This window comes from Pituophis catenifer, unplaced genomic scaffold (assembly GCF_029215685.1).
Source record: "Pituophis catenifer annectens isolate HBS135680 unplaced genomic scaffold, rPitCat1.0.hap2 SCAF_3, whole genome shotgun sequence".
Taxonomy (NCBI): domain Eukaryota; kingdom Metazoa; phylum Chordata; class Lepidosauria; order Squamata; family Colubridae; genus Pituophis; species Pituophis catenifer.
The window spans coordinates 193,790,609-193,809,062 of record NW_027256883.1 but is presented as its reverse complement, the minus strand read 5'-3'; the positions used below and the strand labels follow the sequence as shown (position 1 = coordinate 193,809,062).

Genomic DNA, 18,454 nt, shown 5'->3' with positions numbered 1-18,454 from the left:
AAAATGGCCATGAGCACAAAAAAACATGTGATTGCAGTGCTTAGCGACAGTAGTTTTAGTAGTCATGGTTGTGGTTGACCTCACACTTTTGTGAGAGGGGAAAGCTCATCTCCATTTCAAGTCCTCAACCCACTTCTCTCCCCCCCCCATATCTACCCTTTTGGCTGCCTTGCGCCGCCACCAGCCTGCACTCTGTTTACCCCTGCACCCTTGTCAACCCACCTGACCTTTGCCATCTTTTTTCTCCCACTGCTGAGTCATACATGACTGGCCCTTTAAGAGGCAGCTGCTGGCTAGGCAGTCCCAATATTGGCTCAGAGCAGCAGGGGGCAGCAGAGTACAGGGTCACCAAAGGGCAGAGATGGGGGAGAGAGAGAGAGAGAGAGAGAGAGAGAGAGAGAGAGAGAGAGAGAGAGAGAGAGAGAGGTGGGGTGCGGGTGTGTGTGTGTGGAATTGAAGCTCACATTGTGGTTATAAACGTGATGACTAGTGGCCAAATTTTGATCAAGTGACTGCTGGATGCTACAATGACAGTAAATCTGAGAACCGACTGCAAATACTTATTTGCTCAGCACCATTGTAACTTTGAATAGTCATTAAGCAAGGACTACCTGAATGGAATTTGTGTGCTGCAAGGTGGGAAATCCGAGAGATACAATGTGCTGACCAGTTGGGAGAAGCTCTACACATCCTTGTACCTGTGGTGAATTCTATTGTCAGGCAAATGGGCATTTAGTGGTGGGCAGCAGAGCTGAGGAAGTCCATTGTTAAAGGACATAGAATGTGGAAGCCATCACTGACAGAGCAACCTTGAGAACTTTAAGATGCGGGCACTTCAACTGGGGGATTGACTGGCAGGGTTGGCAACTCTGGGAGTTGAAGTCCATGCAACTTACAGTTCTCAAATTGAGAAACACTGTGAAAGATCAGCATTTCTCAACCTTGGCAACTTGAAAACATGTGGACTTCTGGTCCCAGAATTCTGCGACTGGAAGTCCAGACATCTTCAAGCTGTCAAGGTTGAGAAACACTAGGATAGATGATGGAAGGTTGGGGTTTCTTGGTGTTGCAATTTCTTTGTAAAGACATCCCAGGGGCTGGGCTGGTGAGGATGCTTCTATTGTTTGGCTTAGATGGACTTGCAGGGGAGGTTTGTCTGGGGCAAGCAGGTCAGTTTGGGTCTGATTAGGCAAAGAGATGAATTGGGACTGACGATGGTCATATCTAAAAGACAGGGAAGGAAGAGAGGGCGCAGCGTCCATTTTGTTTGACTGATTTTCTTCATTTCAGTGTCTTGTAAGTTAACAAACCCACAAAAGGCTATGAAAGCTGAAATGGGTTGGCAAGTGAATGGGACTTGGCAAATGAATGGGCAGCAGGTGGACAATACAGAGCTGAGCCATCACACAGCACAACAAAAATAAACATTCAGAGTCTGGCTCATAAGGGGGCCCAAATGCTTACAAATATTGTAGATTACCAGAAGCAAAAAAAGGGGGGGGGAGTTAAAATTTTAATAGCCTTCATTCTTCTTTTTCTTTTTTGTATTTAATTACTGTCAAATTTGTCTTCTTTTTTTCTTTTTCAACATGCACAAACAATATTAAGTAACAATACATTACTTTAATATACATTAAAGTGGAGACTTTAATACTAAGTAATGAGCTTAAGACCAAAACTTTATCATACAACAAATTCTTTGATACAACCTGCAATGGTTTTTAAACATTATATTCAATTCTGGATGAAAAAGCTAAATAATTTTATACTCACTAATACTGCAGTTTTAAATCATAATACTGATAATTTTTTTCTTTTTTAATTTTCAATGTCTGTTATCTCAACATAATGATGTTAATAATATTTAATCTATATTATACTGAATAAACAGCTTTATTAAAAAGATAATGCAAAATCTATGTTTCACAACCATAAAAATACTATTAAAAAAACCCACAGAACTGAGTTAACAAGCCTAGTCATAAAATATCGTCTACCAGTCACAACAGTTAGGTTCACACTTTTCAGTAGTAAACCAAAGAAATGGTGTTTAAAAAAAACACTCCATCAAATTTGCATACGGACCAAAATTGGGTGATAGAACTAATACAGTAAAAAAAAAAACCCAAAAGAAAATAAATAAAAATGCTTTTGATGGATTAGAGAAGTGAGGTGAATGTACAGTAAGAAGGACAGAAGGAATGGGGCAAGTTTAACCTTGAGAAAAGATTACTATGAGGGAAGGGTATAGAAGCACTTTTCAAGTACATAAACAAACGTCACACAAAAGAGCTGCTGTTTCATATTCCAAGCCATAGTACATGAATAATGGTTTTAAATTATGGAAAGCAAGAATAGTTTGATAGTGCAATCAATTATTAGGAAAAGGGGTGAGCTTGTCTTCACTGGATATGATCAACCATTTGCCTGGTATGCTTTAAAGTGGATTTTGGACAGAACGAGGAGTTGGCCTTGTCATAGGTTCTTTTTTAAACTGTTACCAATTAGATTGACCCAGTTTTAAGAGAAAAGCAATGGACCCTGAACTGGTGGTTTCATTATATCTCACTATAAGGATTGGGGAGAGATCTTATTTTGTAAAACAAACGTATGAAAGCGATATACCAGTGCTTCCTATATTGTGTTGCTATCTGTATACCATTTACTGTTCAATTAATATTACTATGTCAATGCTTATACTACACTCCATACTATTAGTACTCAATTATTATTAGTTATTATTCTATTACATATATATATATATAAATATAAATATATATATATATATATATATATATATATATATATATATATATATAAATATAAATATAAATATAAATATATATACACACTCTATACTACTGCTAGTACGCATCAACAGTTCTTAAGACTGATTCTGTCTTGAGTCCCTTCTATCTGAGATCTTCTTTTTCTGTTAATGGCCAGCATGTAAAGCTCCTCGACCTTTTATGTTGTTGTCTTGTCTTGCTGTGATACTACAGCTTCTTTCCCTCTGTTTTAGGTCATCCAATACTTCTGAAGGAAAAAAAAAGCCTTCTTTCATTAGGCTACCGTAGTCTACTGTTTGTTCCAAAACACGCATCTCCTCTGCTCTCTTCCCAATCTTCTCCCACACCTGTTTTAAAGTTGCAGCTTTATTGGCAACTCCGCTATGTTGACGCTGGGGAAAAGGCTCAACTTGGAGGAAAAGAAAGGCAGAGGCCAGGCGCCTGCAATTTTGCTAAGCAGCCTGTTTGTCCGCAGGCCTCCCTGGCCTCCTCTGCCAATGCTTTTCTCTGCTGCAAAAATGACTACACGTCCATCGAGAGCCAAGCCCAACTCAAGAGAGTCTGACTCTGAACCATCAGAGCAACTGCTCGAATTGATAGCAAGTTCTCAGCCGCCCTGAGTCTTCAGAGAGGAGCGGCATATAAATTGAATTAATTAAATTAAATTAAATTAAATTCTCAGGATGTCCGACAGAGGAAGTCTTTCCAGTGCCCCTGCCTGTTAGGTGACAAGGTGGAAAATAAATGTGATTTTTCATCCTGTACTGTCTTGAATGCTAGAGCTCTGTTTCTGAACGAGAATACTCCCGCCACTTCTTCCAAGGCATCGAGAATCCAAAGATGGTTTAATCCCCGCTTTAAAAACCAACAAACCAACAAACCAACAAACACGACCCGCCTTTCACTCTCGATCCGTGCCCACATTAAACCTGGCGCATTTTGCCCGGCTTCCCTCTTGTCGCAACCCCTCCAAGGAGAGCACAAGCGTTAAAAGCTCTCGCCCGTAATGCCGCGTCCGAACTCGAGATGGCGCTCTTTTCTTCTCCTCTTCCCGTGGTTCAACTTCCAATTCCCCGGCCGCAAAACTCCGGGACAGAATTGCGAGGGGGAGACGGGAGGTTCACCGGACTTGTTGATCTCCGTTAAGAAACGAGGAGAGAGAGAGAGAAAAAAAAAAAACATCAAGAGAAGGGAGAGGAATTGCCTTGAAGCGCTGCCCGGCTTCTTGATTCCCAGGGAGCCCAGGAACCCGTTCACACGTTCAGGGAGGGAATCTGAAGCTGAAGCCCGGGAGTTCCAAAGATCCATTGGAGGGCCCTGATGGGTTGTTTTTTCCCCGTCCTCCTTCTCAACCATCTACCTTTCGGGAACGAGCTGTAGGTTTGAGATTTTGGGGGGGGGGCACGTGACGCCCCTCCCCGTCTGCTCGGTTGTCCCGGGATTTGGTGCACGGAGGGGGGGTTTCCACCGCGCCCCCCCTCTCTCCCCGTCTGCCGCCACCTTCCACTCCGCCTCCCCGGCTCGCCAGGAAGATCCCCGCCGTGCCCGCTTTGCTGATCTCGCCTTCTTCGGCTGAAGCAGGATGTAGCTTCTGTCTCCCCGATGTCCGCCTCTCCGCCGCAAGCCCGCTCCGGCGTCGGTCTGGGGTCGTGGGAAAGGAAGTAAGTGGCGAGGTGAGAGACGGTGGCGGGTGGGGGAGGGAAGCGGAGAAATTTGGGGGGCAGCGGCGGAGGGGGAGAGATCCCGCGATCGCTCGCCGTGGGGAGCCGGGGATCTCGCCTCATGGCGAGGCGGGCCGCGGGAAATCTGGGGCTGGGAGAGGCTTGGAGGGTTTTCTGCTCCTCCGGAAGGACCGCTGGATCTTGTGGCTGAGGCCATCTGGGAGAAAGCAACAGCGCGAGAGGAAGGGTGGAAGGCAGGCAGGCAGGCGGGCAGACATCCCGGGGTTGACGGCGTTTCCAAATATATACATATAAATATGCATACATGCACACATGTATATTTTGTTGTTATGACGACTCTCTCGTTCGCCGGTGGTGGTGAGGAAGGATTTCTCTCCTTCCAGAGATCGATAGGGAGATATGCAAATCATTGTTTTCATTAAGCTAAAACTCAGTTTAGCTTCTCCTCCTCCTCCTCCTCCCTGCCATGCTAGCCTAATTGCTCCCTCCACCATTGCCAGGTTGTTTGGCAGCACTGAGCTGATGGCCTCACACCCCGTTTGCCACAAATGCATTTATGAATCCCCCCCCCCACACACACATACACATATACACACCCCTTTCCATCATGGCTCTCCTTTCAACCCCTGCTGGATGCAGTCTCCTACAAATTTAAGCAGAATGGTTTAGCTTTTGTCTTCCTCCCACTATACCGTATTAGATTTTTAAAAATCCCATCTCCCCCGTTTTATGCAAGGCATTACAAACCTTTTAATAGCACATTATTCAAAAGCCTGTCTCTCCTCTCCGCCCTGATGTTTTGTCATCCCCTGAGCTACCTGTAGGCCAATCTTTAAAATAGGTAACCTTCCTTAACTGAGATGGGTTGGGTAAGGATGTTTAAAATACTGGAGGGGGTGGGGAGATGGATGGTTTTCTGTATGCACATTATGGGCCTCTGTGTGTCTCTCTCTCTCTGTGTGTGTGTGTGCACACAACATGTGTCTGGGGGTTTGTTTTGACTGCAACCAATGCCGTTGCATTGAAAAAGCTACCACTTCCAGAGAGTAGGAATATAACACTGTGAAAGTACCATGGTTTTCTTCTGTGTTAAGATGTTCTTCATGTAGAAGGAGGGCTATGTAAGTTTTAAAAGCAAGGTTGCTAATAGATGTACTATTGTAAATTGTTAATGCCAGCCTGGACTGCTACAAAAAGATGAGAAGCGCACATGGAGGGAGCAAAGGGGAAAATGTCCGTTTTTCTTTAAATTGTTAAATATAATCTGTTCACTGTTTAAAACATAATTCATCCCTTCTGGAAAGGAGAACTTATGTGGAAAATGTAGCTGAATGCATAGGTGAAATGAGTAATGCTTTGATATTTTAGAACTAGCGAATACAAAAATACATATTGATATTTCAGTCTGAAAATGCATGCATTTTAATGGACATGTTCAGGTAGATTCTTTGAAATCTGTAGGTAAAAGTTGGTGTACAGTTTATGTCAGCATTATTGCAAAATCTTCTGTCCCTCTCCCAGGGAAAGTATAATATAGCATATAATTTGTTTTCTTAAGATTGTATACGAAAAAGTACATATTTGAATAATGGAATATACAGTTTGGAATTTCCTTATATTTTTCTATGACATATATACTTTATGGGTAAAGATGTTTAATGGTTGGCCTTTCTAGATAAAATACTGAAAATCATATTACCTCAGGGTAGTAAACTAACAGATCCTTTAGCTTGTTCCATAGGCCTAATTTCCTACACATCCTTTTCCCAAAGCCCAAAGCTTCTAATGATAATAGAAAATATTCTATCAAGAAACAAGCTTCTGCTTAGAACCTCTGCTTATATGTGTCCGTGAGGGAACTGCAAAAGGACAGAAAGAGGCTAACTGGCATTAAAATGACAAATGTTAACATGGCTTGAATGATTGGCCAGGGTAACACTTTATGCGCTTATCTGTTCAAACATGTCCACAAATTTATCTTAATTTTTAATCTAAAAGGAGGATAGGTAAAAATGAAATATGACTATAGAATGCTTTTGAGAAAGTTGAAATCAATTAAAATGGATGCTGGACTTATGAGGATGATCTATCTTTTCCAGAAAGACATAGCACAGATATTTGTGCCTTTGGGAGAAGATATGTAAGGAATTTGTCTTCAGCACTTTAGGTAGTGGACAGCTCCCTGTCACTAAAATGTATGGAATTGGACAAAGTCTGTACTAAGGTTTTGTTAACTCAGTCCCTAAAAGCCCCTATTAGCATCCTCTCCCTTCAGTTCACTTTCTTTAGGACTTTTTGTTCAGTTTCAGCACCATGACACTGAACAGCAGCCTGTGCTCTTACAGCCAATCTCCTGTCTCTGTTGCTCCTTCCAGCAAACTAACCAAGCTATTTGTATATCTCCCTGGTTAATTGAACAAACAGGCAGTTTGCAAACAAAGGAAGAAGCTTTCCATTTAATTTGCTGAAGTTACCAGTAATTCTGTGGATTATTTTGTTTACAGGCATGGAGGAGCAGGAAAACAGATGAAGAGAACCTGTCTGGAACCTTGAGAGCCCAGGAATCACTTGTCAGCCTGTTTCAGTCTTTTTAAAGATAAGCAATGCCTGCAGGCATGAATAAACATGGATCTCGATCTACTACCTCTTTGCCCCCGGATCCCATGGAGATTGTCAGGAGCAAAGCTTGTTCCAGAAGGGTCAAGCTTAATGTGGGAGGCTTGGCACATGAGGTTTTATGGCGAACCTTGGACAGGTTACCACGGACAAGATTGGGTAAACTCAGAGATTGCAATACTCATGAATCCCTGATGGATATATGTGATGACTATAACTTGGAGGAGAATGAATATTTCTTTGATAGGCACCCGGGGGCATTTACTTCTATCTTGAACTTTTACCGCACGGGCAAGTTGCACATGATGGAGGAAATGTGCGCCTTGTCCTTCAGCCAAGAACTGGACTATTGGGGAATTGATGAAATTTATCTAGAGTCTTGTTGCCAGGCAAGGTACCACCAGAAAAAGGAACAGATGAATGAGGAGCTCAAGAGAGAAGCAGAAACCATGCGTGAAAGGGAGGGAGAGGAATTTGATAACACTTGCTGTGCAGAAAAGAGAAAAAAACTCTGGGACCTTTTGGAGAAGCCCAATTCTTCTGTAGCAGCCAAGGTAATATCCAATCTATCCTTTTTTGATCTGTGATTGATAGGGCTAGAAAGATGGCACTTCACATTTTCAATTGTACCTTCCTGGTGATTGCCCCTGGCTATTTTTGATGTACAAAGAGATAAGAAAAACTCAGTGATGGTTTAGTTCTTTAAGTGCTTATGTTTTTCATCTTGGCAGGGAATTGTGTTCTGCAATTACCAGTATTTTTAAAAGAGGTTTCTTTGCAACAGTTATACAGTAGAAATAGGATTGATATTGCCTTATTTTAGAAGGTTCATTCAGAATCCCAGCCTAACCTTGGAATTATGTGGAAATCTCTCATCTATATAGTAACCAGATTTAATCCTACTCAGCTTTTAGAGTCAATCAATGTCATCTAGGTACTGCTGTGTAGCAATGAAGTGAAGTTGTTGAAACAAAGGCAAAAAATTCCCTATGAACATGTCCAATTATGTGAAAATGTGACATAATCTCTGTTTGATTAGAACGTTGTTGTGATGTTTCCTTTCATTACTTAGGAGGATTAGGGATTAAAGCAATATTCATATTCAATTTTCATCTTGGCAATCTATAAACCTTGTTTTGTTTTCAATAGATTTTCAATAGATACCTTTTTCTAATTCTAAATCCCCCACTCCCTTCTAATATATTTGTGCAGGTTTTGATGATTTCATTGTAGAGGAAGTCAGAAACCTCTAAGAATTCCAAGCTGCCTCTTACTATGGCTGGTTGTAGTTTGAAGATGATTCTGAAAAGGTGCTGTACATAGATAGATCCTTCTGTATCAGCCTGAAAAAAAGATGCCACTATTTTAAGGAGTTTCCTTAGAGTAATTGACTGCATCATTGGTAGCCCTTTGAGACAGGCCAGGTCAGAAAACAGACACTCCATTGATTACAGGAATTTGACTTTATTGCTGTACACTATAATAACAGAATCCTGAAAATCTGCCAATTTACCTTTGGCCCCACTTATACCAACAGAATCAAAGCAGGGTTGTTTTGAATTTCTTCCTCACGTTCTCTCCTTCCTCAGAATTAAGTTGTCATGTATTTTCTCTTAATGATTTTCCTAATGACTCTTGCATTCCTATATCAAGGTTATCTCTGCACCCCATTATACTCAGTTGACATGGTCGAGAATTCAGTTAGGACTATGCTTGCTTTGAAAATGATTTAAAGAAGTACTTGCACAAGCATTGCATCTCTCTATTACTAATTAAAGCAGCCACTGCTTTTTTGGGGGGGGGGGGGTGTTTACATGAGCCTAAAAAAATGCCACAGCTATAGCTATAAAGCTATAAAAGATCAAATCGTTAAAGCAACTTGATTTTTTCATACTTAACATGGAAGCCTGAAAAAAGACATGACTGTTTCAATGAATACCAAAAAGAAAGGTCCCAAATACTTCTTTCAAACAGATTTCCAAGGGTGCATTGTCCTACCCCATTATACAGCTTGCATTGAGGCCACCAGGCACATTTCTCTCATAGATACTCTTGGCCATTATCTCAAGTTTTGAATCCAAAATTTTTTTTAAAAAAAATTTTTGTTTAATTATCTTGAGGTCCCACTTGGTAGAAAGCTGGGCTAGCTGGTCTTTTGGCTGAGGAATGAACTGTTGAAGACCTGGAGTTCAGCGGTGAAATCTGCCCTGTTCTATCTGGATTGCCGAACCAGTAGCGCTGGCGGCAGGAGGCTCAGCCCACCCGCTGGGACGTCATTATGTCCGTTTTTTTACCTTCTGCACATGTGCAGAAGAGGTGCGTGCGCGCACACGTAGCGCACACACGCTCCTGCGCGCCCCTGTTTCCGAACTGATAGCGAAAGTAAGTGGATTTCACCCCTGCTGGAGTTCCATTTGTGGCCCAGCTGCTTCACAGTCTAAGTGAAAGCACAACAAAAAACGGATAGTTCAGGTGGCCATGAGAAGAAGACATGACGTTCAGTGAGGGTGGCTTTTAGCAGAGCTTTTACTTTTCCTGAAAATTATCCCAGGTTCCACCCTTGACATCTCTGTTTTAAAAAGGAATTGCAACAGTGAAGCAGGTTGTGGCTAAACCTGAAAAGCCTATGTCAGGCATAGACTAGAGGTACATCTTTTAACCTTAGAAGATCAGATGGCCAACAGAGCCTTGGGTTACACTTCTAGAATCTTCCAAAAGTTGTTGCCAAATTATGACGAAGGGGAAAGCTATTTAGTACATGATCCTGTTACCGTACTTGCATTTAACTAATTGCTAATTGTAATTAATTAACTAATTTCATTATATGAAATTGAGCGGAATTAAGTCCAATGTTATATTTGTCCTAGCTAGGCCTACTGTTTGGACTATGATCCTATTAAATTAAGTGGCAGCCCTTGGCTTGAAAAGGATGCGCAGTTCTGATTGGAGAATATTAAAAAAATCCTGTCAACTTTAATGCAAAGCAATGGTCCTATAAATACAGCAGCATTTTTAATGACCTTGTAATCCCTTGCATCGGAGTGGAGTCGGGGCGACTGAGCGTTTACTGACTGGATGCCCTTCCTGATCCCTATGCGGAGTTCACAGCAGATATTTTCCTCTTTGCACCCAGAGAGCAAATAATTCACTGAATTCCAAATGTCCTTAGTAGGGACCCTTACCTTTCCCTGATTTTATAGATTTTCATGATGTGTAATAATTTCCAAATCATTTATAAAGTGTAGTGGACCTGGAGACCTGGAGACTTGGAGATGTGTAGCTTTGTTCAAGCTCTCAAAGATCTGTATACACATACAATTCTGCCAAGTTAGAACTTCTACTAACAACTTTTTATATCCCATCCTAAGGAACTTAAATCCAATATTCATGCAAACTACATCGTTTCTAAAAGGATGTCAGTTTATATAAATCTTCTTTATGTTAAGAATATCTAGAAACCATAATTCAATCCCCTCTCTCTCTGGTGTCTGAGATAGAAATATTAATTTACACTTCCTTTATATATATAAATACAGAACATATGTATCAAAGGATACTGCAATTATCTGTATTGGTACCGCTCAACAAAATGCAATCTGAAAAGCCATATTTTACATTCATTTACTTATTCTTTCTTCCATGGAAAAGGGGGGGGTTGCTGGAAAGATTAATGCTAAAAAAAATCACTATCCTACTTGGCAGCTAATTAAATATTTCATGCTGCTATAGAAGCTACATGTTACCACTAGCAACAGCATGCCTGCAAAGAAACTGGGCACAAATATGGAGACTAATACCGGCAACATGTAATTATTAAAATTGGCAAGTATTAAGATGGTCAAATATCAGGCTCTTGTAGAAAAGCAAGGATTTTGAAATAGACTTCAGGGTAATCCAGGAGATTCTTGGAAGCTTGTCAAGTATCACTCTAAGGCTGAATTTGCACAACACATTAGGCTAGGCATTAGATGTGCTATGGTTCTGCATTTACTTATTTTATGTATTTAGCAGTGTTTGTAACCTGTCCAATTCTGGAGATCTCTGGTGGCACACTGCAAAATACAGAGAATAGAAATGTGTAATTATAAAACCCCAAAATAAAATGTAGATGAACACCCCCATTCAAAACTACGAAGGGCCATGGCTGCACTGATATAATACAGCGTGACTTGCTTATAGAATATTAACAAGGTGGGAGTTGAATGTAAATTGGGGTTGCCATAAAGAAGACCCATACTCCACAAACCTGATAGGTAGGGTCTTTCAACAGGATCTTTCTAGATGACCAGACCAACCGACAGTTTCTGTTCTGGCAGAGCATGTTGTACAATCAGGCCACTATCTTAAGCCATAATCTAATTTTTTTTGATTGGGTATGACATGTCATGTAAAGATTGCAGGTGTTCAGTTAACTTACCAGGTTTAGGATTTGACATGTGATCTCATCATTGTGGAGAAAATTTATGTATTCACTAAGAGTTGGAAATAGCTTGATGGCACATAATTAATCAATTAATCAAGGAACTCTGTCTCAGTTTCTAATGATAGAAGCAAAGAAACTTTTTTTCCTGGATGGATTCCCACAGTGTGCTTAACTAGGTCGATGAGAAACCTGGCAGAAGAGAGAAAGAGTCAACTTAAGTGTTACCTGACTCCAGACTGACTCTGGAGACGAGCAAGGTGGGAAATCTGGCCAAACAACACTAAAACATACACAAAACATAACTGGCAAAAGATTCTGTTCTCCCTTGGACCAAGGCTTGGGAGAACAGAGAGTGCTTTATGGCTTTCCAGGATTCCACCGGGACTCAAATAGAGGTTTCGTATGTATATATGGGTTTATTTTTGTCTTAACATGTTGTCCAAACAAAGCTCATTTGGTGGGTTAATGATTTGATGTGTTTTGCTAATATATTGCACTGCTTAAGTTAAGCATGATGTGCTAATGTGGCCATAGTCTCAACCTGTTAGGTGAGGATTGGTAATACTGAAGGTCAAAGCATTCCAGGATGTCAGATAGAAGGTTACCCAGGTACATCTATGAAAGGTGAAGTGGAAAACTCTTCCACTCTGAATTTTTCCTGTTTTCCACATAGCTGCCTGCTCATCATTATCTCCACTCCTTTCCATGGTGCATCACTAGAGATGTGATCTAGGGATCCCGCTGAGTTAAGAGATGATGGTGATGAGATCCAAGCAGATTTGGATGCTTTGGGAATGCCTTGGGGAGAACAACATGTATCCCAGAGGCAGGATTTGACTGTGTTACTTAAAAGGCGTTTTGCCAGACTGATGACTTCAGTGTTTTGTGTAGAGTGAAAGTTGGAAAACCAATGCAAACCAAACAATAGATCTGAAAGTTGAACTGGTTCTCTTGGTCCCTACCACCAGCCAATGGAGTCTCCTAGAAATACAGTACATATCAGTACGTTCATGTGAAAAGCCTACAAAGCATTTTGGGAACTGAGATTCTTTGACTTGATGGGACAATATTGAAAGAAAAAATTGTTTTTCTTTGTTCTGGAAGTCATGTCAAAGATTTAGGGGTCTTTGGTGTACATTGGGAAAACAAATGTTGTCATTTTTATTTTGCACTGTAGCTGGGTCCCAACTGCCTTTGCTTCTATTTCAGGTGGCATTGCACTGTATCTGAATAATAAGATATTCTCTGACATAGTATCAAAATCCATTAGAAGTTCCTTACATTGTATTGATTTACTGTATATGAGGATGATCATCCTTGCCAAAAATGTCTTTTGTGATTTATACATTATATCCAGGTTTGTCTTTAGGAACAAACAATCCAGCACAAATGCATTTAGCAATTGAAGACATGCATATCAATACCATCATTCATCATTATTTTAACCATTGTCTATCCAGTGCAGGATGAAAGTCTCTTCCACATGTTTCCAACCAATACGTTCCCCAGCTTTCTTTTGCCAATTGGGCCCGCAATACTTGCTGAAGTTGTCGATCCATCTTGTTTTAGATCTCCTTTGTGGATATTTTTTATCAATTGGGATCCATTCTATGACTGCCTTGGTCCACCTGCTATCTGTTCTTCTTGCTATGTGACCAGCCCATTTCCTTCTTTGATTGGGGCTTGTCAAGTTGAAGGGGTAAATGAAATTGTGGGCTATGTCATTGGATATGTATATGTCCAGAAAGGTTTCCCGAGGTGAACAGGTCATGATGGATATCCCAAACTAACATTGATCACATCTGCACATCTGCCAACCGGTATTGGACCAGCGTGGTAGATTATGATCTATATTCATTCCACATATCAATATAATTATTCTTTAATTTATATAGTTGCTATTCCACTTTTCATCATTTAAATCATCCCAACCTAGGTATATTTAAAATGTTTGCAGTAAAGAGTTTGAAAAGATGTAGTTCCAAAGCACTTCTATGGAAACATTTCAAAGTGTTCTCATGAGTACAAAAACAGAGTAGATCAGAACAGGGAGCATGTGTGAAAGCAGTATGGGAACAGCAAAATGTTCTCTCATCCAAGTAAACCAAACAATACAGATACAGTTGTGAAACGTTTATGTTTCAGGAAAACAAAGTCTTAGCTTCTTATATTTTAGGAAAGTCCAATGTACTGTAGTTCTTCTTAACAATTAGGAAACAAATGATTGTTCACTCACCGTTCCTATCCGTCTTTGCTGTCTCTTTTTTGAATGGGTTCAGAATCTACTACAGATTTTTCTTTGGAAAAATCTTTCCTTGATATTTATTGAGGAAGAGGAAAAAGAAATATTGAATTATTTTCCAGATGGTTTAAATGGATCATTTGTTCCTTCACATACACCAAACATACTGTTATTACAATCTGGGATTAAAAAAAAAAGCTAAAGGAGAATAGCAGGGGTGCCATTAATCATTTCAAGGAAAATGAAATGCTTGATTTCAATGGGGACTTAAGCTTTAGTTTATTTCTTTTTCTCATTGAGCCAAATGAGACTTTGCTGTGCCTAAATTTTGGCATACATTAAAATTATGTAGCACAATAATGCTATATAGCAATTATGAGAACTTTCCAAGCTGATTAGCCTGTAATTAAAGAAAGATGGGAAATGTGTTTGGTTCACATTTTAATGTGACCTTGCTTAATTTCATATTCTTGAACAAACATGACAAACACAAATATTCAAATATTACTTTTCATACTGCCTAATGTTCCAATGCTGATTCTCCCTGGAAAAGATAAAAACAAGAAATGCATTTATTAGGGAAAAAACATACAGAAAATTGTGTACATTTCCAAAACAACATCCAAAAAATGCACTTTAGTGCATTTTAAATGCACTTTAGTGAAGAAAATGACTTGCAAAAAGTACATGAATTAGACAAAAGTACTTACAAAACACATGTATTAGAAGAAAAAAAGCATAAATAGCTGCAAATTATTTAATGCACTTATCTTTTTTTCTCTATCTCTTCCCTTCCCTCAGTTTGTTTTGTTAATTGAAGCGAATGCAGAAGCCTCTAAATTTGAACTCAGAACTAATCCTAGGGAAGAAAGGAGTATTTAATATTTTACCCAAGCTATGTTCTAAATTTAAAGACTCTTGGAGTTGCTATTAGTTCCTGTAGGTAAGTAAGAGGAATGTTTGCAAAAAACAAAACAAAACACCCCTACTAGCATTAAAATTAGAAGATATTTAACATGAGGAAATATCAGAATGAAGAAGGATTAAAAAAGGAGGGAGGGGGGGAGTGGAAGGAAGAGGAGGAGAGGAAGAGGAAGAAGAAGAAGGGAGGAAGAGAAGGAAGAAGAGGAGTTATGTACCATGTATGGTTTGTCCTTATCAAAGAGTTCCTCTCCTACAAAGAGGAGGCTCTGCACAGTCGTTATGAGTGAAGCAGCTGCACTTGATTATTATAATTTAGTGACTGCAATCTGCACACATTTCAAGTCCATCCCATCCCATTGCAGGCAACTTACTTCATAAATATCATCCATTGTGTTGAGTAGGTGGTATTGTTTTACAGAGCAAAGACTTTCTTTCCTTCCTTCTCTTTCCTTGATCTCGCTCTCTCTTGCACATTTTGTAAAAAAAAAATTGCTTTTTTTTTATTGTCAGCAAAGCATGTTATTCTTCTGAGAAACTTCAGTTATTGACTGATTATGGGGAGAAAGTCAGGATTGGGGGGGCAGGGGAGGGAATTGTCCAATTTTAGCAGGGCATTCAGATTGAATCCACTATAACTGCTTTCCTGACCTTTTGACTTCCTACATCTATGATCTCTTCCAGTGATGAGATAAACAGATCCATGTCTAATTGTAGCCCACAATGCATTATATGCATTTCTTCTTTCTTCTAGTTTTTTTTTCTATTTTAAAAATAATTTAGAACGGTATAACATACTGTACCTTCTAAATTCCACTGTGTGTCCATCATGCATACGTGAGAACAGTTCTGCTCACTCTAAGCACAAGAATCCTTTGAGAGAAGGCATGTTCCAGCACCTTTTTCATTTAAGAAATTAAATTTATCTTAAATGCTTTGGAATGATTACTGCTGAGAGTCTAATCATTCATTCTGAGAAAAGGTGCTGGAATGAATAAAGGCTTCCCTATTACAAACAGTATTGTAGAATGCAAATCACTTGATAGCATTCCAATTCAATATCAGATCCATTTAATATGCTTCTTATATACAGTATAATCGGTTAAGTTTCAGTGTGTAGCTTAGAAATGGGCTTCTTGCTGGTTTAACAACTTCTAACATTCCTCAACGTTGACTGCTGGGGTGGCTTGGTTGTGTGATACCACAATATATAAAAAGTTTATTCAGCTCTGGGCAACTGGATCGCACACTGGATGACAATATCACAATAAAGCCAGCATCAGATTATCTCCAGACTGGGAATTGCAGATTGCTCAATACTGAATATTGAACCTCCAAATGTTTATGTTTCATTATCTTAAGCTTTCAAAAACTATTTTGATGAGTGATCAAAATCTCAGCGAATCCCAACCGTCATACCATACATATTATGTGGAACTGACTGGGCACGTTCCCAAGGATATCTGGCAAACCTGGACAGCTTTCATTCATAATTGCATCCTGCCACAATGGCCATTGTCACACAGTTAAAGCTGTGAATGTGAAAATTGCAGGGATGGAGAAAGTCAGAACCCAGTGACTCATGTCGCAAATACCAGGGTGCATTCAAAGAAGTTCCATTTCTTTCTAAAGAACCAAATTTCATTTCTCTTTATTAATTTGTCTTCTTTGGGAAACTAAATAGATTAATCCCATCTAGCTCAGTTCAGCAGAGAGCTTTGCACAATAATTGAAGTATGAGCATTGGCAGTGTCAATTTATTTGGCAATGGTCCTTAGTCTTCAAAGCTAATTAACATGCCTTTATGTTTTGTCTTAGGAATTGTTTAATGCTTAGTGCTATCAGCGATCAGTGGGTTTACAATACCTAATACATTTCTTTGAAATGATTCCCGCTAGTTTTAGAAAAGAAGGGGGAGTTTATTGGAATATGAATTGATCCAATGTAAGTGTTCAACTAATACAAAAATGTGGCGAGAGTTATATGGTGTAATCCAAACAATTCCAAGTTTTGCAATTCAGTGCAAAATTGAATAGTGCATGTATAAAGAGAAAATGTGTTTAAAACATTAACCTTATGAAAAACAACTTTAAAATTAATACTTGTTAATTGCATTCAAAATATATAACAGAAAGGTGTGCATAAGGAAAATGCATGCAAAATGCATATATTGTAGGCTATTTTTTTAAAAAATACGATTTGTTGTAGAAATGGGAATGAACTATCCAATAATGGATAACATAATTGGGGATGCCTAACAAGTTCAACTTTGCTTGGTTGTTGCCTCTGAGATGTTGCCTCTGAGATTGTAGTTTTAACCTACTCTTTTCTTATTTTTGTGGGGAGGCGATGGCTCAGTGGCTAAGATGCTGAGCTTGTTGATCAGAAAGGACTGCAGTTCAGCAGTTCAAATCCCTAGCGCCGCATAACGGAGTGAGCTCCTGTTACTTGCCCCAGCTTCTGCCAACCTAGCAGTTCAAAAACATGTAAAAAATGCAAGTAGAAAAATAGGGACCACCTTTGGTGAGAAGCAGTGGTGGGTTGCCCCGAGTTTGCCCCAGTTCTATAGAACCAGTAGTAAAACTGGCAGGAGGCTCTGCCCACCAACCCGACGTCATCAAAATGCTTCTGCACAGAAGCTTCTGTTTTTCTGTGCTTGCACAGAACCGGTAGTAAAGGTAAGTAGAACCTACCCCTGGTGGGAAGGTAACATCGTTCCGTGCGCATTTGGCATTTAGTCCTGTCGGCTACATGACCACAGAATCGTCATCAGACAGCACTGACTCTTCGGCTTAGAAACAGAGATAAGCATCGCCCCGTAGAGTCGGGAACAACTAGCACATATGTGCAAGGGGAACCTTTACCTTTACGGAGATATGGCTGTAATACAATTACCATCATCCTTATTAGAATAATTAATGTACAGACATGTGACTAATATCTGATTGGAACAGGATGTACCTGCTTTTTCTTCTTTTCCTTTTCCTAGCATTCCTAGACCTTCTCAGCCCTATTTTTTAAAAAAAATTAAAAAAAAATTGCTTTCTGCTTCAAGACTCCACTAGTCACTATCTGCATTGAATTACCTTTACTTACTATCTGCATTGAATTATCTGCATTGAATTACCTTTGCCTGTGGGATTGGATTTGGCTGGAGAAAAAGTGTGTCCATTTCCTGATGTCTCTCTCGCCTATGGGGCACAGAGATTTCCAGTGAAGGCCTCTTAGTGCTCTGCAATGGTGATGAATGTTAGCATGCTGTGTTTAAATCAGGGGTGGGTTTCAAAACCCATTGCTACTGGTTTGCTTGTGGGTGTGCGCGTGCTCTCTCTCCAGGTGGGTAGGTGGAGCCCCGCCCGATCCGGGGCGAACCGGTAGCAACCCATCACTGGTTTAAATACATTTCAATGTTTGATACTTGAAGCAGAGAATTATTTAGAAATGCTGGTATCACTCTAGAGTTGAAGCAGGCTTCTTCTTAATATTGTCCTTTGTGAATTTTGATCTGCATGTCTGTGTTTTAGAAGCAATTACCATTCAAATGGAGGCTGGTTAAATATTATGCATTCATCCCACATACATAGCGATGACTGTTAACTACTTTTATAAGGTGAATAAGAAGTTGCAGATACAATGGACCATATTTATATATTTTTTAGCTTTATTATTTGTATAAATAACTCAAGTAAAGCTGTATTTTGCAATTGACTGCTGGTGATTTTGTCAATGCAGATGGTGTGCAAGTAACGTTCTTGGAATATTCATGATGGGTAAATATTTT

At 39.8% G+C, this 18,454-nt stretch overlaps 1 protein-coding gene across 1 annotated transcript in view; it reads left to right on the top strand.

Annotated features, from left to right (window-relative positions):
* The first annotated feature begins 7,074 nt into the window (after positions 1-7,074).
* KCNB1 (potassium voltage-gated channel subfamily B member 1) overlaps positions 7,075-18,454 on the top strand; it is a 184,147-nt gene continuing 172,767 nt past the window's right edge. Inside the window, exon 1 of the mRNA XM_070940039.1 lies at positions 7,075-7,641. Within this exon, the coding sequence (XP_070796140.1) occupies positions 7,075-7,641 (567 nt within the window). The remainder of the gene's footprint in view (positions 7,642-18,454) is intronic.